The following is a 25,320-nucleotide window of genomic DNA, read 5'->3' as shown; positions in this document are numbered from 1 at the left end:
AATCGGTCACTTTTTATGGTGCACGTTGTTACAAATTTGCATAACTAGTTAGGCACGCGCTGACCGCCCAAACAGCTTGTGTTTATTTTAAAAATTTATTATTTCTAATTTAAAACGCCGGTAAGTCTCGCCGACAAATACGTAATTCTCACGCCCACTGTAATAAATGTATGTACATATTTGAAAAAAAAAAAACAAAGTCGCGTGAGTAAACGACGTGATGCGGTTTTTAGCATGTATTTTGTTGGTGTGATAAGATATATAGTTGAAAAAAAATTTAATGAAAACAAGAAAAACGTTAACTGCGGCTGTTTTAAAGCAATAGTAATACGTTTTACAGCTGATTTCTTACAACATACAAGAGTATAGATCAGTTTTAATTTACAGCTATATGCTATAGTGTTCCGATCTTAATAATATCTTTGGACATTATTGCACAATTATCGTGAAAATATATCATCAAATAAATTTTTTTTCCATACCAGAACTTTATTTTTATCGTACAGTTGATATGGCAACTACATACTTATGTATGCAGTTCTGACAGATAAACAGCTTTTTGGAGAAAAACGGACGTGCCCAAAATTTTAGAGCAATACCTCAAAAACTGAGGAAAGTTCGACTTTATACAGACTGGCGGACAAGGCTAAATCAACTTAACTCATCTCGTCAAGCTGATCATTTATACATTTACATATAATATTTCATAGGACCTCCGATGCTTCCTTCAAGATGTTACAACCTCCATGGCAAACTTAATAAACTTTGTATAGGATGTAATGAATTTTTATAACTCTGCCCACATGACACTGTAAAAGAGAAGCCAAACTGTCGGAGAAATGGGAAATGTGTCAATGAGTAATTGGAAACATACAATAAAGCATGTATGCAAATAAGCTGAAAAAATTCAACATTTCAGCGAATTGGCCACTCAATTAGTAAACAAGCAAACCAAATAAACAAAGAAAAGCGGGGTAATGCCAAAATTACAATAAGAAAAAAAAACATGATGTATTTACAAATTAAGACGAACCAATAAAAAGTGCTGGGGCAGCGTTACTTGCTTTATGGAAACATTATTTCCGAAACAAATTAAAAAACACAGTGTCTTTTTTACAATAAAAACAACGTTTGACATTAGAAACAAAACCAAACAAAGCGACAGCGACATTGCACTGCAGCCTGATCAAAGCCAAAGAAGCAAAGTCTGACTTTACAAGGCGCGGTTGAGCAGCTAATCTGCACACGGCTTGAATTGAGCTACAAAACAAATCTTTTCGCATTGAACACTACACATATGACTCATTTTGACACTAAAAAAGTGGATTTGAGAGCAGCAGAAGTAAATGACGAATTAATTGCAGGAAGATAAGACACGCTTTTTGTATGAGCCAATTGGAGTTAATGAACTATGGAAGAGTATGTAAGAACAACGAAAAATTTCAAGTTTTATGCTAATATTAGCAAAGGCACTTACCTGAATTTCCAGCAAAAGTTCCTGCTTTTTTCGACGTAGCTCAATTAACAGCTTCTGCTGTTCAGGAGTTAATTCTGCAAGAAATTAGAATAAAATAAGAAATTATGGCAATTAAGACAGACAAAATTAAAAAAATAGCACAACCGTAAGCAAGCATAGTAAAAATGTGGCAGGTGAAATGCGCAAAGTATGCCACAGAGAATGGCAATAGACAGTGTTAAGCGCGGTACGCTGTTTGGCAGTATTTTATTTTTTATGAAAGCCATTTATATATTATATTTGGCACAAATATTTAGCGGCAATGAGTTTAATTATATATAAATATTATTTTTATGACAAAAGAAAGGCAACACAAACTCTTGTTGTGTCAGTTCTTCTTGTTTATATTTTTGTGGCACAATTCAATTGCAATAAAACTAAAAGCAAACAACACTTTTCAGCAAATATTTATTCACCCATTTTCGCCGTAATAAATCGCCAGTCATAAATTTAGAATGACACTAAAATTTCTTAACTTCCACAATATTCGTATTTTGTACACTTCCCAAAAGTGTTGACACAAGCAGCTCTTATGTGCGTCTAGTTCTTGTGTGTCAATTACTTTCCTAATACCTTTGTTGTCGCACACAAATTAGGTAAGCCACCTCCCCAATTCGCCAATTAAGCCAATTGCTAAATGGCTTTACGTACCAAAACAGCCTAGAATTAATTTGCTGTGTTCAATAAATATGGACGGACGTCAATGAACGTTGGCAGCCAAGGAGTGTCCCGCTGTAAATTCAATGAGCGCTTATTAAATTCAAAAGACATTGCTCAACAGGGAATGAACTGCATGATTAATATATTGTAATTAATGAAGGAACACACATTCTATAAATATTTGTGTTTTTGTAACATTTTAGTTAAATAAACGCCGTTTATTTCACATGTATTTACACAAGTTTCAATCCATTCAAAAAACTGGGCATATTTTATGCTCCTGGACTTTCACCTGGCTGCCAATAAAAACATGAACGTCAACAAAATGCTTAGCATCAAATTTGTTGCACATACATCTATGTACTTATATACATACATATGTTGTTATTTGCATATATAAGCTCATGTTTATTTATCATATAGCATACAATTGTTTTGTAATGAGGCACATACTTCATTATGTTGGAATTTACACAATTGGTTAATTATTTATATTGTAGCAAGTACTTCATTCCAACAGTATTTTCATTTTTCTATGCTTTGCTTTGCTGCTTTTTCGTTTTTTTCCTTCTCAATTTACCTGGCGCTGTAAAGTCGCTACGTCCAGCGGTGGACGCCTTCGAAATCGCACCGTACGACCGATTATCCATCGCACTAATCATTTTAGCTAACGCACAGCTTTATTTACCGCACTAATTTATAGATTTAATTAATTATTTTCATTATGAATATTCACAATTTTCACACACACAATACACAAATAGAAGAATTGAACACAAATCGGAGTTTTTTCGTTGCAAGTTTCGACGCGTTTATTTCTTCTCGTTTCTTCACATAGAGAAAAGTCAAATTGTGACAGTGATGCCATATAGTTTTTGACATTCAGTTGTTAAATAAAGAATGTTATGCGACTTTTTTTTAAAGAAATTTAGGTGTAAAAGTAAAGTTTATACTATAAAATAATTGTTTGTAGAGGTTTAACAATAATTTTGTTGTTTTGTTTGAACTAAACTGCGGAAAATAGTAACAAAAAGATTAAGTAAAGTCATAATGGAAAATGGCAACTTTAATATTTTTGGTTACTTGTTACTTCCCATTATTTGTGCCAAACAGGGTGCATAAATTGTATGAATATTTGTATTTTTTGCCAATTTTATACTGTAAAATAAAATATAATTTAAGGTTCAAAATGATTTAAAGGTTAAAAATTATTATTTTATGGAAAAAAATATTATTTTTCAATCTTTTTCATACTACAGTTCAGAAATTTCTAATGAAATTTTGTAAGGTTATAGAAAATTTGCGAAATGACAGACACACCTTATTTCAAGATTTCAACTCGAAATAAAGGGAGTAGAGTTAGTACGGTCACAAACCGTGCTCAGGTAAATAGGTGTCGCTACATCTAGAGGTGGCGTGCTAAGTAGTTTGACGTTTCGAAAAGTGAGATAAAGTGTAGATAAAGATAGATGATGAACCAAATGTCAAACTCACTACTAGATGGTGCTGTAAACCAAATTTAGCTAAGTTTCGAACCTGTATTAGCAGCGACTTCTACAAAGCACAAAAAGTAGATTTTCTTGCCGCACTCACCCGCCTATCAAAACTGCAGTGCCTTGAATTCGGACTTAAAAAGTCAAAGAAACGTTATCAGAAATCTCCGGTAGCACCGTTTCGTAATTAACCGGTGACTTAACCGATAGCTGGCTCGCAGGGACTTACCTTATGTTATTAATTGCTGGCGTTAATTGACTAGAACACGTTCCTTCCTACTACCTCCGCGCTACTTATGTAGCCTGCACTCTCGTGCCATGCATTTCTGCATTGTGCGCCTGAAACTCGTGATATGAATTGGTTTTGTAGGACTTCTTTTGCCCGACGTTGTTACAATGTTCACACTCGTAGATGAATTTGCCCGGATGTTTGCCAGTTTTGAGCACATGCTTACGCAAATTGTCGAAAGTACTGCAGCGGAAGAGACAGTAGCGACATTGGAAGGGTTTTTCACCTGTGTGTGTGCGCATGTGACGTTTGAGGTGGCCCTTGATGCGCGCCTTGAATTCACACTTGTCGCACGTAAACCACTTAGATGGCGCTAGGTGGGTGCGTGAGTGCCTGCAATCGGGAAAAGAGAAGTTAGAGGGTTTTTATAAATTATTTCAAGTTCTTTTAACAGTACAGATAACGGAAAGTAAAGCTCAGGAAGCCAAAAAGTGCAGTAGACCTTCCGTGGATTAATCATAAAATTCTCTTAAAATATGGCACCTACGTTTTGGCAGGCCGAACGGAACTTCTTCTCAAGAGTGACATAGAGAGCGTTTGACAGAAAAATATATTAGTCCGGGACCTCATAAATAAAAGTAGGGGAAAGCTGTGTTTGCACGTACTATAAAAGTTTGACAGCTCCTCTCGTTTATGAAGAAACTTGTCGAGATCTTTCTACGTTGCCCGAATTGACCCGAGATCATTGCAATAACAGTTCTTGCCCGCATAATATATGAGTAACATCTAACCGTTTGTGGTGGGAATTAATTTGACGAGTACCTATGCCATTCACAGTGGAAATTTTAATACTTTCATTGACTCCTTCATTGAAAGATGTCTTTGGAGTCGAAACAACACCTATCGCAGATAGATCAGATTAGACCTTGATATACTAAACATATAAGTATGTATGTCCTGCAAGGAAAGAGTCGCATTACACTACTATCACTTCTTTGCATGCCTCGCCAAAACAACTCCCTCTTTTCTGTGTGTTGTTGTAGCGGCAGAAATCTGCCGAGTTGACAATCCTTGGCTGGATAAAAATCCGGCTCCGTTCCGGTTACATGAACCCGACTGTCGTGGGAACGGTTTGCTCACACCTCTTTTCTATCACTCGACCTGCAGAAACAGCCCCTTTCCTGGACCTACCGTTAAGTGAATTCAATGCGCTTTCCGCCAAGAGGACTTAGGTGCAACAACAACACTAATCCAGATAAAATAAACAGAAAACTATCCCAAAATGCTTCAGACCATTATTTTCACCATCTTTATTTCATTGGTTAAGCACTGCTCCCTGCTTAGAACCCATGTAAGATTCTGAGATAAAAAAACTCTAACTTCCGGAACTCCGAGCAAAAAATATGGAATACACTATCTAACTTTCAATGTTCCAAAAAGTGAGACGGGTAAATTGCCACAGTCCACGAAGTAACGCTTCGCAGAGATGCTCTTACCTTCCATTTTCCAAAAAGGCGTACTGAAATATTTTCACTGACCACGAAAGAAGCTACGAGGGAATTAGAATAAAGAATAGAACACTTCTTCCTTAACGAAGTAATGGGTATAAAGCCAAAAATTCTATCTGAGTGATTCCACGGAAGTTGATTATGGAACTTTATGCAACATTTATGCCATCCTTTCTCCTTTACGTCGAAAATTCAAAGGACCGAAGCTTCAAAAGACCTTCATTGCGATATAGAAGTATTCTCAATGGCTACAAAGGAATGAACGTAAGACGCGCATCGTTGACTAGTATTTTCCAGTAGAGTACTTGGACAAGAACATAAAGATGTTTCGAAAAGCATGGAGCTTAAGCCAATATTAAAGCGTAAAGTTCAAGAAAGGAAGTTCTTTTCAGCGCTTGTACCTATGTAGATTTGGAGTTCTTATAGTATCTGCGAGCTCGGTGGATGGTAATTAGTATAAATCGATCGATCGTTTTCTAGCATTTCACGCTTCAGTTGGCAAATCTATAGCAAATCAGAGCAGGGAATCTGAATCACCACTTGAGAAAACTCAACGGTATTTAAGCTTCAAAGTGTTGTATAATATATTTTGACAAAACTCAGAGATCAAGCTGCTTTCAGAGAGAAAGCTACCAAGCGTAATTACAAATCTGACCACTGGAGCTCAAAGCTACTCACTGCTTATCTTAAGAAAGGATCAATGTGGTTTTGGCAAGGGATAAAGTGTGAGGCAGCCACCAAGCGTTCACGGTTTCTTTTTTCTAGAGTATTTTTTCGCGGTTTAAATCGCATAAATACTTGTAATTCAAACAAGTAGGTAGTAAACAAAGCGTAAAACTGGCAATCGGCAACGAAAGTTTGCACAAAACCTCAGTTAATTGTTAATTTAAGAGTCTTGCACACCGCCACAGATCGATCTATCGATGGACGACACATCATTGCCGCGCGCGCAAAATGACCCAACTCAACTCCAACAAGGAAATAAGGAAATAAATAATGAGAAATACGCACGAAATACAACAACAACCAGCGAGTACATGCTGCACCATGCCCCAAACGGTGCCGAATAGCGACCCAAAGCGACTGGACATATAAACCAGCAGCAACAGCTAATCAATGGCCATATGCGACCACAATGAGCCGCTGAGGAATTTCTGCCTCGTCCTGTACGAGTAGCTACAGGGAATAACAACGACAACAACAAGAGTTGTACAAACGAAACTAATTCGCCATTCGGCTGTAGTGAACTGAAATCAGATGAAAATGTCCAAATCGAATGAAATGAAATGTGAGTTAAAATCACCAAAACACGACTCTAACGCGCCGACGACGACGACGACTGGTGCCTGGTGCTGCAACATAACATATAACAACACACACATACGAGGTTGGTTCGATAATTAGTTTGCTTAACAAAGGATGACGGAAATTTTGGAAGCATGGAATTTTATTTCTCGGAATAGTATAAGTTTAGCTGGCGATTTTTGAGATCATTCTCGAAGGATGGAGCCATGTGTAGAAGTTCACGCAAGTGGGGAAGGTTTTCTGAGCGACATTCACTTGGGAGTGGCCAGAAACGATTCATTTTTATATGGTTCAAGCAGCTCACGACTTCCGGTCTTAGACCCAGTATAGGGTAGCCAAAAAACATTCGTTTGAAGGCGAGCTAAAGTGAGAAGATGCTGGGTTTGGGACCCGCCACGTAAAATTACTTCCAATGAAAAGAAGAAAACAGCCTTGCTGTTGTAAATTCGGCTAAAACCGCGTGTCTACGTCAATAAAGAAGAAGAATATTCTACAAATTCATCATTCCGTCGGAGAAAATGTCTTCACATTCGATTAAATTTCCACCCCGACGAGTGGTTTTATTGTGACAAAGGAAATATAAAGAGTCAAACCTTGAGGATAATTCAGATCAGATAGGTCCGACCAATTTGTTCAAGGTGAAAGCGGACTTCTAAACGGTGTCTTGTTTTGGTAGAAGAACACTTTAGTTTTAGCAAAATCGGGCTGTTTTTCGTTATTCAGCACCGAAAAAAAAGAGTTCGTACCGAGCCAAACCTTGAGAATACTGAGGAAGAAGAGCAGTTTATAGTCTGGTTCGACCAATTTGGACATAGTGACAGCAGAGTTGTAAGCCGGTGTCTTGTCATGGTGGAAGTCTTCGCCAAATTGAGCCCGAATCCGAGCAATAATTCTGCATATAAAACCCCTAGGAAGTTGAACTCCACTGTTTGGACTGTTCTTTGGTTTCTGGTGAGTCCGAGGGAATACATGTTTTATCGACGGTCACGAAGTCATCAATAATTCTACATTATGACAGTCTTTTGCCATCTTCGGACCAAGTTCGCTGATGAAGTCCACTGTTTGGACTATTCCTTGGTTTCTGGTGAGTGCTAGTAGATCCATGTTTTATCGACGGTCACGAAGTCGTCAATAATTCCACATAGACGAGCCTTATGATCGTTATGACAGTCTTCTACCTCCTTCGGCGCAAGTTCACTGATGAAGTCCCCTGTTTGGACTGTTCCTTGGTTTCTGGTAAGTACTAGTGGATTCATATTTTACCGACGGTCACGAATTCACCAATAATTCTACATTATGACAGTCTTGTGCCTCGTTCGGAGCAATTTCCTCGATGAAGTCATCTGTTTGGACTGTCCTTTGGTTTCTGGTGAGTCCTAGTGGATACATGTCTTATCGACGGCCACGAAGTCATCAATAATTCTACATAGACGAGCCCTATGATCGTTATGACAGTCGTCTGCCTCCTTCGGAGCAAGTTCGCCGATGAAGTCCACTGTTTGGACTGTTCCTTAGTTTCTGGTAGGTACTAGTGGATCCATATCTTATCGACGGTCGTGAAGTAAGGCCAAAACTACTTCGGACTGCACTTAAACATTACAGTTAAAGTATGATTGACCAAGAACCGACGTGCGACCAACTTGAAACTTATTAAACCAATTTTAAAGTCGATATTGTGGGAGAAGAATCACTGGGTAGAGCATCCAAGTAATCTTTGATTTCACCACACGATTTCTTTTTCAAAAACCAGAAGCGAATAACCGACTGAACTAGCTCTTCTACGGGTTTTTTAAGCTGCGAACTCGACTTGTTCCACACGTTCTCGACTTATTTCACACGTTCTTGACTTGTTCCACATGTCCTCGACTTTTTCCCTATATTTTGACAGCGGTCACTTAAGAAATCGTACACGACAGAAAATTTATTTTCCAATATTAAAGCTATCGGTTCGTAAAGCTAAGTCATTATCGGACCGTCCTCATACATAGTATGTATGTAAGCGCCGCGCGACCCGCCATCAATTCATCGATTCACCGGCCAAGCGCAGCGCGCACATTCACAGCATTTATCAGTTTTCGGACTGCTATGGTGGAATTAATTGCCACCAAAGCCGTTCCAGAAGCCGCCTGCCCAATCGATAGTGGACAAAAACAACAAAAGCAAAAAACATACAAAAAACGCAGTGCAACAAAAGTGCTGGTGTTGCTGTTGTATCTCGGTACGTTCATCCGTCCGTGCGTCCGTCGGCGCGCACCGCTGTTGTCGCCCGCCAGAGGACCTTCAGCTGCCGCGCGGTGGAACGCGTGTTATGCTGGAATTGGCAAGTGGTATTTTGCGCTGCGTTCAGTTCGTTGTAAATTCTACGTAAATATGTCCGATTGTATGTATGACTGTATGTATGTTTGTGTGTGGGTTTGTGCGCGCACGCGGTGAGCTTAATTAGCGGCAAATAATGGTCTGCGTGCCTCGCCACCTCATTTCGGAGTGGAGTTGCGGCCACAATCCAGCCCTGACAGCAGCACAACGACGACCAATCGTACACAGATCAAAGTCGATATGTGTGCCTGTGTGTGTGTGTGTGTGTGTGTGAACAAGAAAGGGAAATTCACAAGTCCATGTGCATGCTTAACAACAACAACAGCAAAGCGCGCAACAACAGAAGCAATAAACGCTGTTCAGCGATCACTAATTGCAGATATTCCTATTGCTCACAATTAGTTTGCTTGCGAGTAATGCTAAAACATATTTTGTGACAAACACGAAAATGACTAACGCCTGGTGAATGTGTCGGATGCAATTATAAAAAATAAAAATGATTTCTTGTTTCCGAAAATCAGCATAAACTGGATGAAAGTTATGTTTTCTGAAGCCCGAGCTTTTTTTGAAAAAAAGAAAGAAAGTTCAACGATTGCATAACGGCGGGAATATCATCTTCATTTCTTGTCTCTGTCACTTTGAAATATACTGTCACTGTCACTCTGGAATACAAACCACCTGATGTGCCTGAACTTGAGTTCCGATTATCTCAATGACCCATGAAAATTACTTTTGTAAAGCTCTGCTTGCTCTAATGGGATATTACAATACTAAAGCTCCAAAACTTAGTGCCTTTGTCTCTAAAAGAGTATTTTGGTATCCAAAACTTAGGTGATTAAACAATAGTATTTTGAAAAGCTTTTTAAAACAGCTTTCTAAGATCAGAAGAGTTTTGCAAGAATATACCTTTTTCAAAGTTTTTGCTTTAAAATAGTATTATGGTAGCTAAAGCTAAAAAGGTTAGCGGCCCAAGAAAAGCATTTTGAAAAACATATAAATTCTTAGCACAGCTTTCCAAGAACATAGCTTCTGCAATGATTTTGCTCTTAAGTGATGTCAAGGTAACTAAAGCTCCAAGGCTTAGTGGCTCAGCAAAAGTATTTTGAAAAACTTATAAATTCTCAACGCAGATTTTCAAGAACATAGCTTTTGCAAAGCTTTTGTTTTGAAGGGATAATATTATTAAATTCTAACTTAAGCTTTTGTAAAGCTTTTTCTCTAAAATAGTAATATGATAACCAAAGCTCTAAAGTTTAATGGCTCAGGAATAGTCTTTGATTGTTTAAAATAATATTTTGGTAACTAAAGCTCCAAAGCATAGTGGCTCAGGAATAGTGTTTTGAAAAACTATAATATCGGTTTTTGTAAAAAATTATGCTAGCTAAAGCTCAAAAATTTATTGCCTCAGAAATAGTATTTTTAAACAATTTATAAATTCTTAACCCAGGTTGGTAAGAACATAGCTTTTGCAAATCTTGTTTTTTTTAAGGGGTATTATAAAGCTTAGTCGCTTAGGAATATTATTTTTCAAAGCTTTTATCTTGTAGGATTATTACGGCAGCAAAAGATCAAAAACTCTAAGATGACATCACAAAACCAGCATTAGACTAATCAACAACCCAGCGCCACTTCTCACACATCGCTTCAATCAATGGATTTATTGAGAGAACACTTCGGTGAACCGCTTTGATTCAGGCCTTGGAGCAAAAGATCAAGCGTCGCATTCACTACTTACCAATCGAAATTCTCGAACGAATCATCGAAAATTGGATTCTTCAAAAAATAATTGAATATTTTTTCAAATGATAATAAATTCCTTTCTCTATTCCCCATTAAATATGAAGTTTCTGTATTTTTTCCTTTAAAAAGTAGTGACCCTCGCAGTAAAGAGTCCTGAAAACCTTCTAACTAAAAAGTCTTTCTATCTTTTGTTCGTATTGCTTCAAACGTTCGCAATCTTCTGGTTAATAAAAAGTAGGAATATTTGAATTGTAATGCTTTCAAATGCATAAGGAAAAGTTTGTTATTAAGATTAGGTTTTTCAAATATATGTCATTTACAAGGGAAGTCCGGTAATGTCACCAATAAATGTTGAATGAGGGCGAGATTTCCATTTGAAGATTCCTGATTCAAATATAAGAAAATTTCAAAATCCTGATGAAAGTATTTTCCAATGGCGCAGCTCCAAAATTTATCTAACGATATTCCTTCTTGCACTTCCTTTCTGATGGCAGGAAGCTCACTAGTCCTCTTGTGATTTACAAATGTTAGAAGATTTGCTCAGTACTTGCTAAGTTCTCTTAAGGCCCAACTGACCCATAGTATAGTAAACTACAGGTGTACAAAGGACTAAAGGAACAATCGCGAGGTTCTTAGGGCTGCAGCCTCCCCCACTACTAAGATAAATAAATTATATTAAAAGTATGTTCATGTCCCTTTTTATGTAGTTTCGCAACCATGAAGGAATATGGATCAGTAAATGTTCGTAAGAGATCGTGTGAAAGTTAATATAGTGGAGTTTTTGGAGATGGTGTCGACTTCCTACACTATCTTACGAAATTTTAATTCATGGACTGAATTTCCATTTGCGAATCGCAACAAAATTGATCCATTTGTGAAGCGGAAGATTACTGGTGATGGAAAGTGGCTCACTTATGACAACGTCAAGCGAAAAATGTCGTCGTCGAAACGCGGAAAACCAGCGAAAACGGGAGAGGGATTACGATCAGAATGTTTTGGTATTTGTTTACTAGATTTGACAAGGAATTATCTGCTAGCCTCATAGCGCTCAATTGGAAGTAGTACTGTCAACAATTGGTTCACTTGAAGGAAGTTATTGCCCAGATGCGTCTAACTTTGGCCAGTAGGAGATTAATAGAGTTCCAACAGGACAACACCAAGTTACATGACCCGCCAGAAGCTCCGGAATCTTGTTTGGGAGATTCTTATGCAGTCATCTCATAGTACGAACTTGTGACCAAGTGATTTCTACCAGTTCCCATCAAGTTTACTGCTAAAAAATTCGTCTCAAGAGAAGCCATTGAGAATCGACTGTACCAGTTTTTTTCCAATAAGGATAAGCATTTCTATGACATTATTCAAAATGGCGACAGGTTATTAGACAAAACGGTACACTAAATTGGATTCTTCTAACCATGCTAAATATAAAATAAATATAAAAATTGGTCGAAAGAGACCGGCATAGTAGCAGCCGTAGCATCGGTCAAGAGCTGGGCATGAGTCATCAAAAATTCATTTCAATTTCAATAAAAAAAAATTCAATAAAAATACCGCAAGACTTTTTTGACAACCCATTAAAACCTTCAATTTAAATCCAAAATAACGGATTTTCTACTGTTTTTTATATGAGGTCCGAGTCGTTATTGATCGTTTATAGCATTTTCGGTGTCAAAGCGAGATATAAAATTGAGAAGAGAGGTCAAAGTGAGAGACTAATTAATAAAACAAATTTTTACAAGTCTTTCTAGCAACCACTCTCACTTACTACACCTACCATATATGCGCTGGTAAACACATCTGTACATCTACATATATAACTACAAAGGCATATGTCTGCCCGAAACTAATCACTACATTGACTGCTTATGTTGCACCATCACTCTCCCAATGACTGGCAATAATTATCAGCATAATTCGCTACTTATTTTGGTCACCTTGGCGCTATCCACTTGGACCTTACGCAGCTACTCATCTCCGCGCACACAAGTACGCGTTCTGCCAGCGAAGCGTGCATTGTTGGTAGCAGCGCCAGCAGCGGGCACTACAAAAGACAGATAAGCCTACTGGAAGAGAGAAACCGAAGGCATAATTGCAATGTGCGCGCAACCGTTTGCCGTTGCATGCATAAATTGATGGGCAAACATTTACAAGTTGACCAAAAACGATAGTAACAAAAAATTACAACAACAGCAAAAAAATGAAGGCAAAGCAATGAACGAAGGCGCAGATTCGCAAATCGCAGCTGCCGCTACTGACATTTTGTTGCAGCGCATAATCGTCGTGCGACGGCCGCGGCCAGCCGCCGTCTTAGAAGCAACCACTCGGCAGCGAAAAAAAAAATAAATGCACTCGAATACAATCTTCAAAAAGGCAAAAAGAGTTGAAGAAAGAAAACAAATAGAAATTTTAACGACGCGCAGGCAAATAAAAGCAAGCGCTGGCAGTTAGCCACTAAGCGCGCACCATGCCAGCTAAGCTACGGAGCAAATCGAGCAAACAAACCGCGCAAGCAAACAGCCAACCGACAACGAATTCCAAGCCATACCCTCAGGAATCGTGACTTATCGATCGCTTTGATATGCGCATTGAATTCCTGTAATATTTCGCCAGAGTCGATACGCCACCAACACCACCACCGCCACCCTGTTACCCCGTAAGCCATTTGAGACGATCTCGCCAGCAGCTCATATCGCCGGCTTCAGCCAATTGGCGGCTGCAGTGTGCTCTGCGCTGTGCATTTGCCACTGCAGCGAGTATCTACAGTAGTTGTTCGTAGCATTGTTGTTGTTGCAATACGCTGTCCGCCCCTGATCGCATTCATGCTGCGGCGAGTGTGTGTATGTTGACGACGACGATGATGCTGATGACGACAACACGGCAACGAAGCAGACTACGATGACGATGACATAGGCAAAAGCTACAAGCGCAAAATTCATGTGAGCCGAAGTCAGCACGAAGATGTGTTGGATTGCGCGCGTACGTTGACGACGACATGTAATCGTATGCTGCAATGATTACCATGCCGAGGCATTGCTGAAAACTTTGTTGTACTGCTGACATTGCAGTGGCGTATGACGATGATCGCCAAAGCGCGGGCGCGACAGTTTTCATTCTTCGGTTTTCCTTTTCCATTTTTTGTTGGTTGGTTGGCTGTTGGTTGGCGCGTCTGTCGGTTGTCGATGCTGTCGTCTCGTGGTCCTATGCCCGCACGTTAATGGTGGGTAAATGCGGTGGCGGTTATTGAAGTCAATTTAACCTTGAAATATGCGCTCGTTGGTAGCCGCGATTCCCTCTGATTTGGATCATTGGCTGCATTGTTTGGTTTATTACAATTTTACATGCGTGTCCAAGCGCTGAGACACGTTCATATTCATGTTCGTAGACACAGGGTATATGTACATTCAGTTACATTGTTTTGGTATTTGGCGGTGAAGCTGTGTAGAATATACGATTTTTTTCAAACTGGGAAAAAAATATCACTGTGGCTAAACTTAGAAAGAAAGATGGTCGCTCAGAAATCAACTAACAACAAGACTTTAATTTTTTTGTTATCAATTCCTAGAGGTTCGTGAGACCACGTATAATCCTCATTGGACGGATAAAGACGATTGTCCACCGTGATTCCCTGAATTCCTCTGAATGGATCAGAAAGACCGTTGTTGACCGCGATGACAAACGAGATGCTTCAACTTTATTCAACCTAGCCTCAGTTAGAGGTTTTTTATGGTAGGTTGGGTAAACAGGCTGATATTCGTGAGATCACGTATAATCTTAATTAGACAGCTAGAGAGGTCTGTCCATTGTGATACCCAAAACTCCTCGGAAGAGATCAAAAAGACCGTCCCGTAACGACAAACCTTACTACCTTAAAATTACTGGGACCATTAATATCAATTTTAGAAAATTCACTTACTTCATATGGATATGCTTCAACCTTACTCAACCTAATCTTGGTTAGAGGCTCTTTAGATTATATTCAGTAAATGGATCGATAATCGTGAGGCCATGAATAATACGACTTGGATAGCAAGAAATGCCTGTTCATAATGTCCAGCACTTCTGGATAGGTATCAAAAAGATTTTCGCGTATCAACAAAGCGCCCACCTTGAGGCTGCCACAAAATTACTCGACAAAAGGCTCACTGAGATGGGCCTACTACAAAACTACTGAACCAACTATTATCAATTTTAGCCAATTCGCCACGTTAGAAGCTCTTTTACGGATATGTTTTCAAGACCTTACTCTTCTAGTCTTTCACAGGTTCCTTAGGTTAGATTAAGAGAAAGGCTGATATTGATAAGGCCACGAATAATCTCACTTAGACAATAGATACCTGCTCGCGCAAAACTCCTGGATATGGATCAAAAAGATCTGTCGTATATCGACAAGGTGCTCGCTTTGAGCCAGCTACACATGTTGAGATGGTTGAAATCCATTTTAGCCATTTAGCTTCGTAGAAACTATGACTATGCTTCAACCTTCTGGTTGAACAGTGGAGAAGAAAGTGTCCAGCCGTTTCCATTCAACTTTGATAAGTTACGTCATCCAAAGTCTTTAGCCTCCCCGCCTGGGGACTATTAACAACACCTATCATTGCGACTATGTAAATTTTGCTAAGAGAGAGAGTTCAATAGACCTCTTACTTTCCAAACTTGATCAAAAAGATTTCGCAACCGTACAAGTGCTGATTGCTGACGAACGATTGCTGAGCTCACGCTCACGGTTTATAGGTACAGAACATATGTATGAAGACAGATATACACCGGTTCGTTCCCAACTTGATGTGATTTGGTTTGGGTAAGGGTTTTTTTCTACTGTGACTAGTCACCCAGAAAAGTCTAACTTGCAAGTAACTGGATGTTTCTGTTAGTGGCTCATACACCCCTTGATTATAGTTGAGCGCACTGTCAGCGAACTCAAGGCCTGTATAGCAGTCTGCTATCGGACTGAATGCATACCACCCTGAAAAAAACTACAGTTCGAAGAAGTATCTTGATTGCCGCCACTTCTGCTTGAAAAACATCAGAGGATCTTCAGAATATACAGGGAATTTGTGAGGTGCGTGACGAAACTTATATTCTAATTAATGGTACAAAGCCTTCAATAATGATCGAGAAATCGTTGAAGACATGCCTCGTTCTGGACGACCTTCGACCGCTTCAACTGATGAATATATTAAAAAAGTGAAGGGATATGGTGATTGAAAATCGTGAAGCAAGTGTTAGAGAGATGGCAAGAGAGCTTAGCATCTTTCGCGAGTCGGTTCGAATGATTTTGGTGGATATTTCGGGTTTGAAACGCTAGCTTCTTGCTTGACTTGTCCCGATAATGCTAAACTTTCTTTTAAAAGACTACCCTAAACAGGTCTCTTAAGGCATGCTTGATTGTGCGAATTTCGATCCCACATTCATGTAGGTCATTACATCTGATGAGGCATGGGTTTATGAGTTCGACAAGCAAACAAGTCAGCAATCATCGGAATGGAGAAAAAAACGAGCCGAAACTAAAAATTCACACCAAAGCCGCTCAAAAATCAAGTTTAAGTGAGAACATACGTCGTAAAAGGCCGGATTTGTGGAAGAACAAATAATGCACCTTCGCATCGAGCAACGATTGTGACCGAATTTAACGCCAAAAGGCCCCGTATAATTTTTTCTTATTCCCCAAAACTGAAATTGCCGCTGCATGGCTCTAGAATAGTCTCTTAAAACAGACAGTACCAATGTCCTTTATTAAAACTTTTGAACACAATTTCCCAAGCTTCAAAATCCTCTAAACACATTTGAGACAGCTTCTGGATAGCACTGGTCCAATTATTGTATTTATGCAAGTTGCTCGTTCGTTTCGCTACTCACTATTTGCTAAGTGTTGGCCGAATCAAAGACGACGCTTTGGTATAAATATGAAATTAAATATTAAATCGCTTACCTCTTTAAGTGCAGCAAACTTTTCCCTTCATAGTTGCATGATGGTTCATTGCATTTTAGCTGCTCCTTGGCATGTGATGCCGCATGAACGCGCAGTAAAGTTGCATTTGCGGCAACATATTTGCAATTCTCATATTTACAAGTATTTTCAGCGTTTTCCGACGGCAAAGTGGCATGGCTCGCAGCATGTTTTTTCAGCATGTAACTGTGAAGCATAAGAAGATAGATATTTAGAAGAGTAATTTGTATGAATAAATAGGTGTTTAACTGAGAGAGAGCGATGGAAAGAATGTGCAAAGAACTATATATTATTGTTTATTCTAAAAGATCTTAAAACAAATTTAAATGGATTTTTACCACCTACTTTGAATTGAGGTATTAAATACATATATTGCTAGAGACTTGAGGAAAGCGATTGCTTTGACAGTCGACGCAGTTTTATGGTGAAAGTTTGGTTTTGTTTGTTAAAAAAGAAACCATGTACTCGAGTAACACTGGATGAGTTCTATCCGATAGCTATAATATAGCTATGTACAAAATTTCCGAAAACTATTTCCCTCGACGGCAGCTACTCTTCTACAGCCTGTCGATAGGGTAAAACTCCAACTCGCGAATTGATGAATATTAGTAAGTAAGTCTCTTCATTAACTCTAATTTCCGGCTCTGTTAGTAGGGAGTTACTAGCATTGTCCGTTAGACAGTAGTAGGTAGTTTCTCGGATAGGACAGCGAAACCACCGCTCTATACTAGTTAAGGAGTGTTTAATAACATATTAATTGCCTCAAGCTTTTTTGTTATTAATAAGGTTTAAATTAATTATTTTAGTAATCGATGGCTCAATTTAGACGCACATGTCTTCGTTTTCGCAAATCATACACAAGATCTAGGCACAGAGAAGCAACAGCCGAGGAAGCAGAGCAATATCAAGCGGCGAAAAAAGAGCTTAAGTATGCCATCGAGGCAAGCAAACGGGAGAAATGAGAGCAACTACGCGGGGATGTTAACAAAACTCCCTGGGGACTCCAGTATAACAAAGTTATGAAGAAACTCGGAGCTCGAACCAAGCCCGCTGCTTTAAACGCTATCAAAATGGATGTCATCGCTAACGCGCTCTTTTCCACACATGAAAAAAGAGTCAGTGAACCAGAAAAGGTTATAAGACTTTCGGAAATCCCCCAGTTCACCCTCCAAGAACTGCAACGGGCAGCTGACAAGCTCAAAACTAATAAATCGGCCAGCCTGGACGGGATTTCAGCAGGAAATCGCCGCAGAACCAGCCGAAGTACACTTAAATATGTAAAAAATATGTTAAACCTAGACTGGAAGCGGCTATCAATGACGCTGGCGATTTCTCCCCAGACATCACAGTTTTAGGCCCGGAAGGTCAACTCTAGCCGCAATCCGAAGCGTCATTGAAAGTGTAGAAGTCGCACAGCGTAGATACCCGAAATACAAGCGAATAGTTCTGTTGGCGACTTTAGACGTTCGAAACACCTTCAATAGCGCGCGATGGATGGACATGATCGACTAACATAACCTCCAGAGCTACTATTGCTGATGAATAAGCACATTCCTCTCTTAATAAAGATGCAAACGACTAAGGATACTCTAAAAACACAAAAAGCTGTGAATTCTCAAAGAGAAAAATATAACGCGGTTCCATGGTGGCGACGGTTCCTTAGAGAGGAGGTTTTTAGTGACCTTCAAGTGGCACATACAAATGCTGGGACGACAGCTCTGATGACACGGAAGGCATTTTCTAGCCCCTCATCCGGAGAAGAAGTAATTTTAGAACGTAGTTTTCCTTTTATATTTCGGGATTTGGCAACCCTAGTTTTGCAATCTGGCAACTCACAATTTTATCTTAAAGTTTTACATTTTTGATCTACACTAATATTATAAAGAGGAAAGATTTTTACCTATTTTTGTATGTTTGTATGTTTGTAATGAATAGGCTCAAAAAGTACTGGGCCGTTTTAAAAAATTCTTTCACCAATAGAATGCTACATTCTTCCAATTTGACATAGGCTACATTTCATTTTGAAAAAAATTAGGTATCCTTGGTAAAATTTGAACAATGTAACCGAAGGTGTAGAAAAATGAGTCTTAAAATGTCTTTCATCGAATGCGCTGCCGAAACTATTAGCGATAGAACAAAATAATGCACAACAATATTGAAGAACATCATAATGTCTACAAAAAACTCCGCGGTGGCATATGTCCAACTATTGTAAAACCTACATTTTAAACATTAATGAAAATACAGAATACAGTACAGCCAGTGGAAACACCGCCAGCAACAAAATTAACATTGACGAGTTTTTTCTCAACTTTCGTCAGTGATCCGTTTACGAGAACGTTGCTCTATTCGGAAATACCCTGATATTATACATGGAATGCATCGTCGAAGAAATAGTTGCGCAGAAAGCAAGGCCAACCAGTAGATTGACATCCAGATGTGTTCTCAACTAATGCATTAGGACGAATTTACACAATCCACCCGAAAAACGACGACTGCTTCTACCTTCGGTTGCTATTGATTAATGTACGCGGTTCAACTTTATTTGAGTCATTGCTTACTGTGAATTGCTGGAACACGTTAATCACTGGAATGAAATCATCGCGACAATCATTTCGACATATCAGCCTTCAAATCCGCGTCAATTATGGGATACGAACAAAAAAGACATTGCCGAAGACATTTTACATGTCCTTCGCTAAAAATTGGAAATGGTAGAATTTCGGTTGATACTTCCGGTGGTTCGATATCAATTCCATCTTCCCTTTGTCAATTCACGAAAGATGAACTCATCACAAATGTTCGGACATTGGTCAAATTATCGTAACTACGATTCCTTAAGTGCACGCGCAATGTTAGGTGCCAAAAATACCGGTGTTGTTGACTTAAACTGGAAGATTCAAAGTCAAATTCCGGGGGACTTGCGCTCATACAAATCGATCGATCGTCTTGACAATGAAGACGGCGCCGTGAATTATCCAGTGGTATTTCTAAATTCTTTGGACAGGCTTGGTATGCCACCGCATCATTTGCGTCTCAAAGTAGGATCGGTCGTTATTATGTTTCGCAATCATCATGCGCCGAAACTGTGTAATGGAACCCGACTGATTGTGACGCACCTGTCGAATACAAGGGGCAGAATGCTTGATTCTACGAATTCCTTTGAGTTCTAACGATTTCCCATTTCAATTCAAACGTATTTCGTTTCCAGTGAAAATTGCATGTGAGATGACAATCACCGAAAGATAGTCGCATAGTGTGAGGCATAAATTTGGAAATGTTATGTTTTTCACACGGCCGTGGCGTGCTCACGAGTTGGAAAACCATCTTTTCTGTACACCGGAACAGAAACCAAAAAATGTTGTTTATCAAGCTGCTGTTACATTGAAAAAAAAAACAAAAATTTAATAATAAATTTAATTTTCTTTTCATTTCAAAACACATAATTTCACGCAGGACAACGGCTGCGGGGTCAGCTAGTATCATATATACCTAGAACGTTTTGACATAAGAACGAGAAAATATTCTTCTCGACCAAAAAACGGAATAAAATCGGAAAATTTTCGCGTGATTATTTTTTAGAACCTTCGACGTGGATTAACTCATCACAGTGTATACATAGATGAATTTAATTCAATTTTTAACGATGGTCCTCCATCAAGGACCAGTGCTTATGGATGGTATGGCGAATTCAATCGTGGTCGAAGATTACTCCAAAACGAATTTCGAGAAAGTCGTCCAAAATCGGTTGTTATTCAGGAAACTATAGATGCTGTGCACAAACTAATATTGCCAGAACGTCCTGTGACCTATCGTGAGGTTGAGACAACTATGGGCATTAGTGGGACCAGAATACATACATACTCTTACATTTACTATTGCATCAACACTTGACTGTGCACATTTTTTTTTACTTTGTCGATCGCTCAAAAAAAGGCTCGTGTCGATTGGTCGGGTGTGTATGGGTGTTTCAAGATGAGCCGAATTCAACTAAAGTTGTTCGAGCACGAAGCACTTTCACACAAATGGTTGCTTGGGTTTTTTGGAAAAACCGCACAGGTCGCAATCATGCCACTGAAACAACGCAAACGAGTAAATTCTGAGTGATAGACAACCATCTGTTTGCCAGTTGTCTTTCAAGAAAGCAGAAAACCAACCCCCGAAGACGGAATCACTCTTCACCACTACAATGCTAGGCGCTTACACAGCGATTGAAAAAACAGCATTTTTGAGCACTCAAAACATTGATTTGGTGAGTCATTCTCCGGTCCAGAACCATCAAATATAAGCTGATCTGCTATCGCCAAACCCCAAATTTGGGCCTATATTGCCAACAATTGGGACGTCTGAGGGAAGCAATCGTCAAGAGGAATTGTGTTCTATCAAGACAAGGTCAGGTCATTAGACTTACCAGAGCTGCTGGAGCTTGGTTGGTAGGTTATTATGCATTCACCTTATAGTCTGGACTTCTACCAAATGATTTCAATGAGGAATGATTTTGCTGACGAAAAACTCGCATCAAGAGAAGCTGATGAAACTCACCTGTCCTAGCTTTTGGCCGATAAGAACGAGAGTTTTTATAAGCCGTTCCCAGTCGGTCTACGTAACTAGAATGGACCCTGATATTTATCCGGCCAAGAACTGTCAACTCGGCAGAATTCTTCCGCTACATCAACAACAACAGCGGTTTTATAAGAGTTATGAAATTATATTCAAAATGCAAAAACAAAACAAAACAGTTGGACAAAACGGTGCATATTTGATCAAAAATGGATCATTCTAGCTTTGGAAACCGATATCTTAAATTTACTGTTAAAGCAATATATCTATTTATTAGTATTTTTATGGTATATAGAGAAGTCTGGGTATGGCGTGCTAATCAGTCAGTAGAAATAGAGTATACTCATTAAGATCAGACTATGACAGACGTGAGTTTCGACGTCCACTTGCTGTATTTGTTCTATACTATTTGAAGATCCTTTAGTATCGGGGAATGACAAGAAGTCGGATGAGCTGTTTGCTCCTAAAAGATCATATCCCACGAGTTTTAAAGTTAAATTTTAACCAATGCCAATTCTGGTAGAAGCCTTGGAGTGGTAGAATCAGCTGGACACTTCCCTCTGCTCCTCCCGCTCGACTCATATTAAAAAAAAACTTGGCTTTTCATCTTCTGCTCTACAGATACACTCAGTAGAAACGGAATTAACTGTCTCTGCAGCTTTTTGATGGACTTAATATGTCCAAATTATTCGAGTATTTAGTTTATCTGCATTGGTTTTTGGCACCGCAGAAATATATAGTATTTTTAAAATGATTCAAATTGTTGAAATGAGGTATCCTTATCGAGAATCAGCCATAAAACCTAGATATGTAAACTAATGTAAACTATTGTTTTTCATTACAACACACAATTAAATTTACAAAGGAAGACCCTTAGATCAAAAGCAAGAATTTCTATCTTAAAATACATTGTAGAGTGTAGTGTGGCGCAAGCCGCGACAATCTTCTGGAAGCGACCCTGAAAAGGTTTACATTTCAACTTCTGCCAAAGAAGATGATGATGAAATGACCGCAACAACGATAATAGAGCTTCCTCAGTTGACATTCTCTTAGATTTGATATGTTATCTAGATACATACGTAAGTATGCGTGAAATCAATCGTAAAAGCGATTAATAAATTATTTTCTAGCAAAAGCAAATATAATTCTTCTCATCCACCCACCACTTTATACTACTTTTCTTGCCACTCGGCATCATTTAATTAATCATACGAATGTGTGTACATACATACATATGTATTTATTTTTAAAATTTGCTTACAAATTTTTTAATTACATTAAATCAAAGCAAAAGTAATTCGCACCAAAGTCACGTACCAAACTAATGTACGCCGGCACGTTCAATGGACTGAAAACATTCATCCGCATATATAAGTGCATACAAACCTACATAAACCGGTGGACCACAACTGCAAAACTTCCATTGCAATAACATCACCGTGAGCTACGAGGTAATACCAAACATAGCCACAGCGCGTTGTGTCCACACGCAAAAAAGGGCAACTCCCGACAACACATAGCCGGCCGCCAAAAGCGGAGACACACCAAGAGATGTACGGTCAGTTGGACACATTTTTGTGTTGAAACGTCCGAAATGTAGAAATCGTAGGCAAAACTTTTGCAAACATCAATTACGAATGCTAATTAATCGGTACAACAGACGGTCGGTTAGAAGGTGGGGTGACCATTGCTCGTCCACTGGACGCATAAAAAATAGAAGAACTTCTGCTTGGTGCAAAAGAAGTGCATTTTTAAGCGGGAGAGGGTGCTATGGAAGTTCGACTAATTGGATGTTAATATTTTCACCAAGAAAAATAGCTATAATGTAGAGTTGGCTCTGGCTCTGGCTCTCAACCAAAAATTTTGCTTCGTGGTCTCTAAGCCAAAAACAAAAGGGTTCCAGTCGTCCTTCACCTGTTCTCTCCAACAAGGTGGAGGTCTTACTCTTCCTCTCTGCCTCTGCTTCAACGGGCGGGTACTAAATCAAATAACCTTAAAAGCTGAAGTGTTCTCTTCCATCCAGACAACTTGACCTACCCAGCGCAGTCGCTGCCTCTTGATTCGCTGAACTATGTCAATGTTGCCGAATATCTCGTAGAGCTCATCGTTCCATTGACTGCTGTACTTGCCGTTGCCAATGGCCAAAGGACCATAAATCTTCACCAAAACTTTTCTCTCGAACACTCCTAAGACCGACTCATCAGAAGTTGTCATTTACCATACCTCTGCGCCATATAGTAGGACGGGAGTGATGAGGGAGTTGTAGAGTTTGGTCTTTGTCGGTCGGGAGAGAACTTTACTTTTCAATGGCCTAAATCTTCGGACTGATTCACCTGATTGTAGCACCTATTGGCAAGAGTTGTTCTACCTTGGCTATCGAGGCTGATATTGTTGTTAGATAGACGAAATTATCTACGACTTCGATGTTATGATTAAAAAGGTAGAAAACGCAATGCACAACCCGGGGGAGGGGCGGATGGTTCGCCTCCTCACTTTAGTTCGCCTTCAAACAGATGTTCTTTGGTTACCTAGAGAATACTTAGTCCAAGACCGAAAGTCTTGAGCTGCTTTAGCCATATGTAAAAGAATCTTAATGGTAATGATAAATAGATTGAGAAAAGTTTAACATTCTCTTCGACGCTTCAAATTTGTAAGGAGATATATAGATAGGGATAAGAAGGTGTACATATTATTCGCTTCAAATCTCTTCAGAATCTGTGAGGCGATTTTAGGACTGAGGATAGGACGGTATGGAGCAGAAAGCCTTTGTTGATGAAATGTTTACAAGTGGTATAGTGAGTTCCAAGCCGGCCATGAACGTGTCGAAGACGAAGAGCGTCCAGGGCGACCATCAACCTCAACCGACGAAGCTCACGTTCAACAAATCAAAGATTTAGTGTTGAAAAACCGTCGATTATTTGAAGGATGTTTTGGGCCTCAAGCTCGTGAAATCTCGATTGATACCGAAAACATTGAATTTTTTGGAAAAAGGCGTCGCGTTGAAGTGTGTGAAACGATGCTTTCCGACTACCAGGGTGTCATGAAACGCATTATAACTGGCGATGAGACTTGGATCTATGCTTACGACCCCGAAACAACCGATCAATCGAGCGAATATCGTGCCAAAAGAGAGCCGAGACCAAAAAAATCGCGCCAAAGTCGCTCAAAAATCAAGGTCATGTTGACTGTTTTCTTCGATTATCGTGGTGTTGTGCATTATGAGTTCCTTCCAACCGGTCAAACAGTTAACAAGGAATATTATTTGAACGTTATGCGTCGTTTGCGTAACGCTATCCGCCTAAAAAGGCCGGAATTGTGGAAAGACAATTCTTGGTTTTTACACCACGATAATGCACCATCCCATACTGCCCTCGTAATTCGTGATCATTTCGCCAAAAACTCAACCCATATCGTTCCGCAACCACCGTATTCACCTGATCTGGCGCCGTGCGACTTCTGGCTGTTCACCAAGCTAAAAAGACCGCTCCGGGGACACCGTTTTTATACGATAGAGGAGATTCAAGCCGCAGCGAAGACGGAACTGAAGGCAATCCCGAAAAGTGACTACAACCAGTGTTTCAAAGATTGGAAAATTCGTTGGCTTTGAAGGGGATGAAATTGATTTGGAAGAATAAATAAAGAATTTTGAAAATATACAATGTCACCTTATTTTTTGGGCACAGTATTCTCTGCGATGTTTCAAATTTGTAAAGATATAGATAGACCGACTCCAATTTACTCATTTGCCGTATGTGTCCCAACCTTAGTCCAGTTTAAACTTTTGAATGTGTGTCTAACAACTTTTTCGACCTAAAAGTGAATCCTTTGTTGCTCCCCCCTTATGTAAATGCCTATATCTATGTAGTATGTACATACATATGTATGTGATTACTGGACATACTTGTACGTGTGTTGTAAACACCACTGGTATGGAGTTGAAGGTGGCTTGGTTGTATGCAGATGCCAGCAGACGACGGCACAAAAGTTTTTCTAATTACTGGTGACATTTCGAGAAACTCGAGAAAAATGAAGTGAATCATGCACTG

The 25,320-nt window shown here is 39.3% G+C and overlaps 2 protein-coding genes across 2 annotated transcripts in view; both read right to left on the bottom strand.

Annotated features, from left to right (window-relative positions):
- Window positions 1–3,002, bottom strand: part of LOC126753358 (cytohesin-1) — an 88,454-nt gene extending 85,452 nt beyond the window's left edge. The window contains exons 1-2 of the mRNA XM_050464742.1: window positions 2,757–3,002; window positions 1,478–1,551 (exon numbers count right to left, since the gene is read on the bottom strand). Of these exons, the coding sequence (XP_050320699.1) occupies window positions 1,478–1,551; window positions 2,757–2,838 (156 nt within the window). The 5' untranslated portion in view covers window positions 2,839–3,002. The remainder of the gene's footprint in view (window positions 1–1,477; window positions 1,552–2,756) is intronic.
- The window catches only part of LOC126753356 (zinc finger protein Xfin), a 97,312-nt gene continuing 73,490 nt past the window's right edge, over window positions 1,499–25,320 (bottom strand). The window contains exons 5-7 of the mRNA XM_050464737.1: window positions 16,697–16,900; window positions 3,899–4,291; window positions 1,499–1,551 (exon numbers count right to left, since the gene is read on the bottom strand). Of these exons, the coding sequence (XP_050320694.1) occupies window positions 3,964–4,291; window positions 16,697–16,900 (532 nt within the window). The 3' untranslated portion in view covers window positions 1,499–1,551; window positions 3,899–3,963. The remainder of the gene's footprint in view (window positions 1,552–3,898; window positions 4,292–16,696; window positions 16,901–25,320) is intronic.

This window comes from Bactrocera neohumeralis, chromosome 3 (assembly GCF_024586455.1).
Source record: "Bactrocera neohumeralis isolate Rockhampton chromosome 3, APGP_CSIRO_Bneo_wtdbg2-racon-allhic-juicebox.fasta_v2, whole genome shotgun sequence".
NCBI lineage: Eukaryota > Metazoa > Arthropoda > Insecta > Diptera > Tephritidae > Bactrocera > Bactrocera neohumeralis.
The sequence above is the reverse complement of the archived record's forward strand: the minus strand, read 5'-3'. Positions and strand labels throughout refer to the sequence as shown.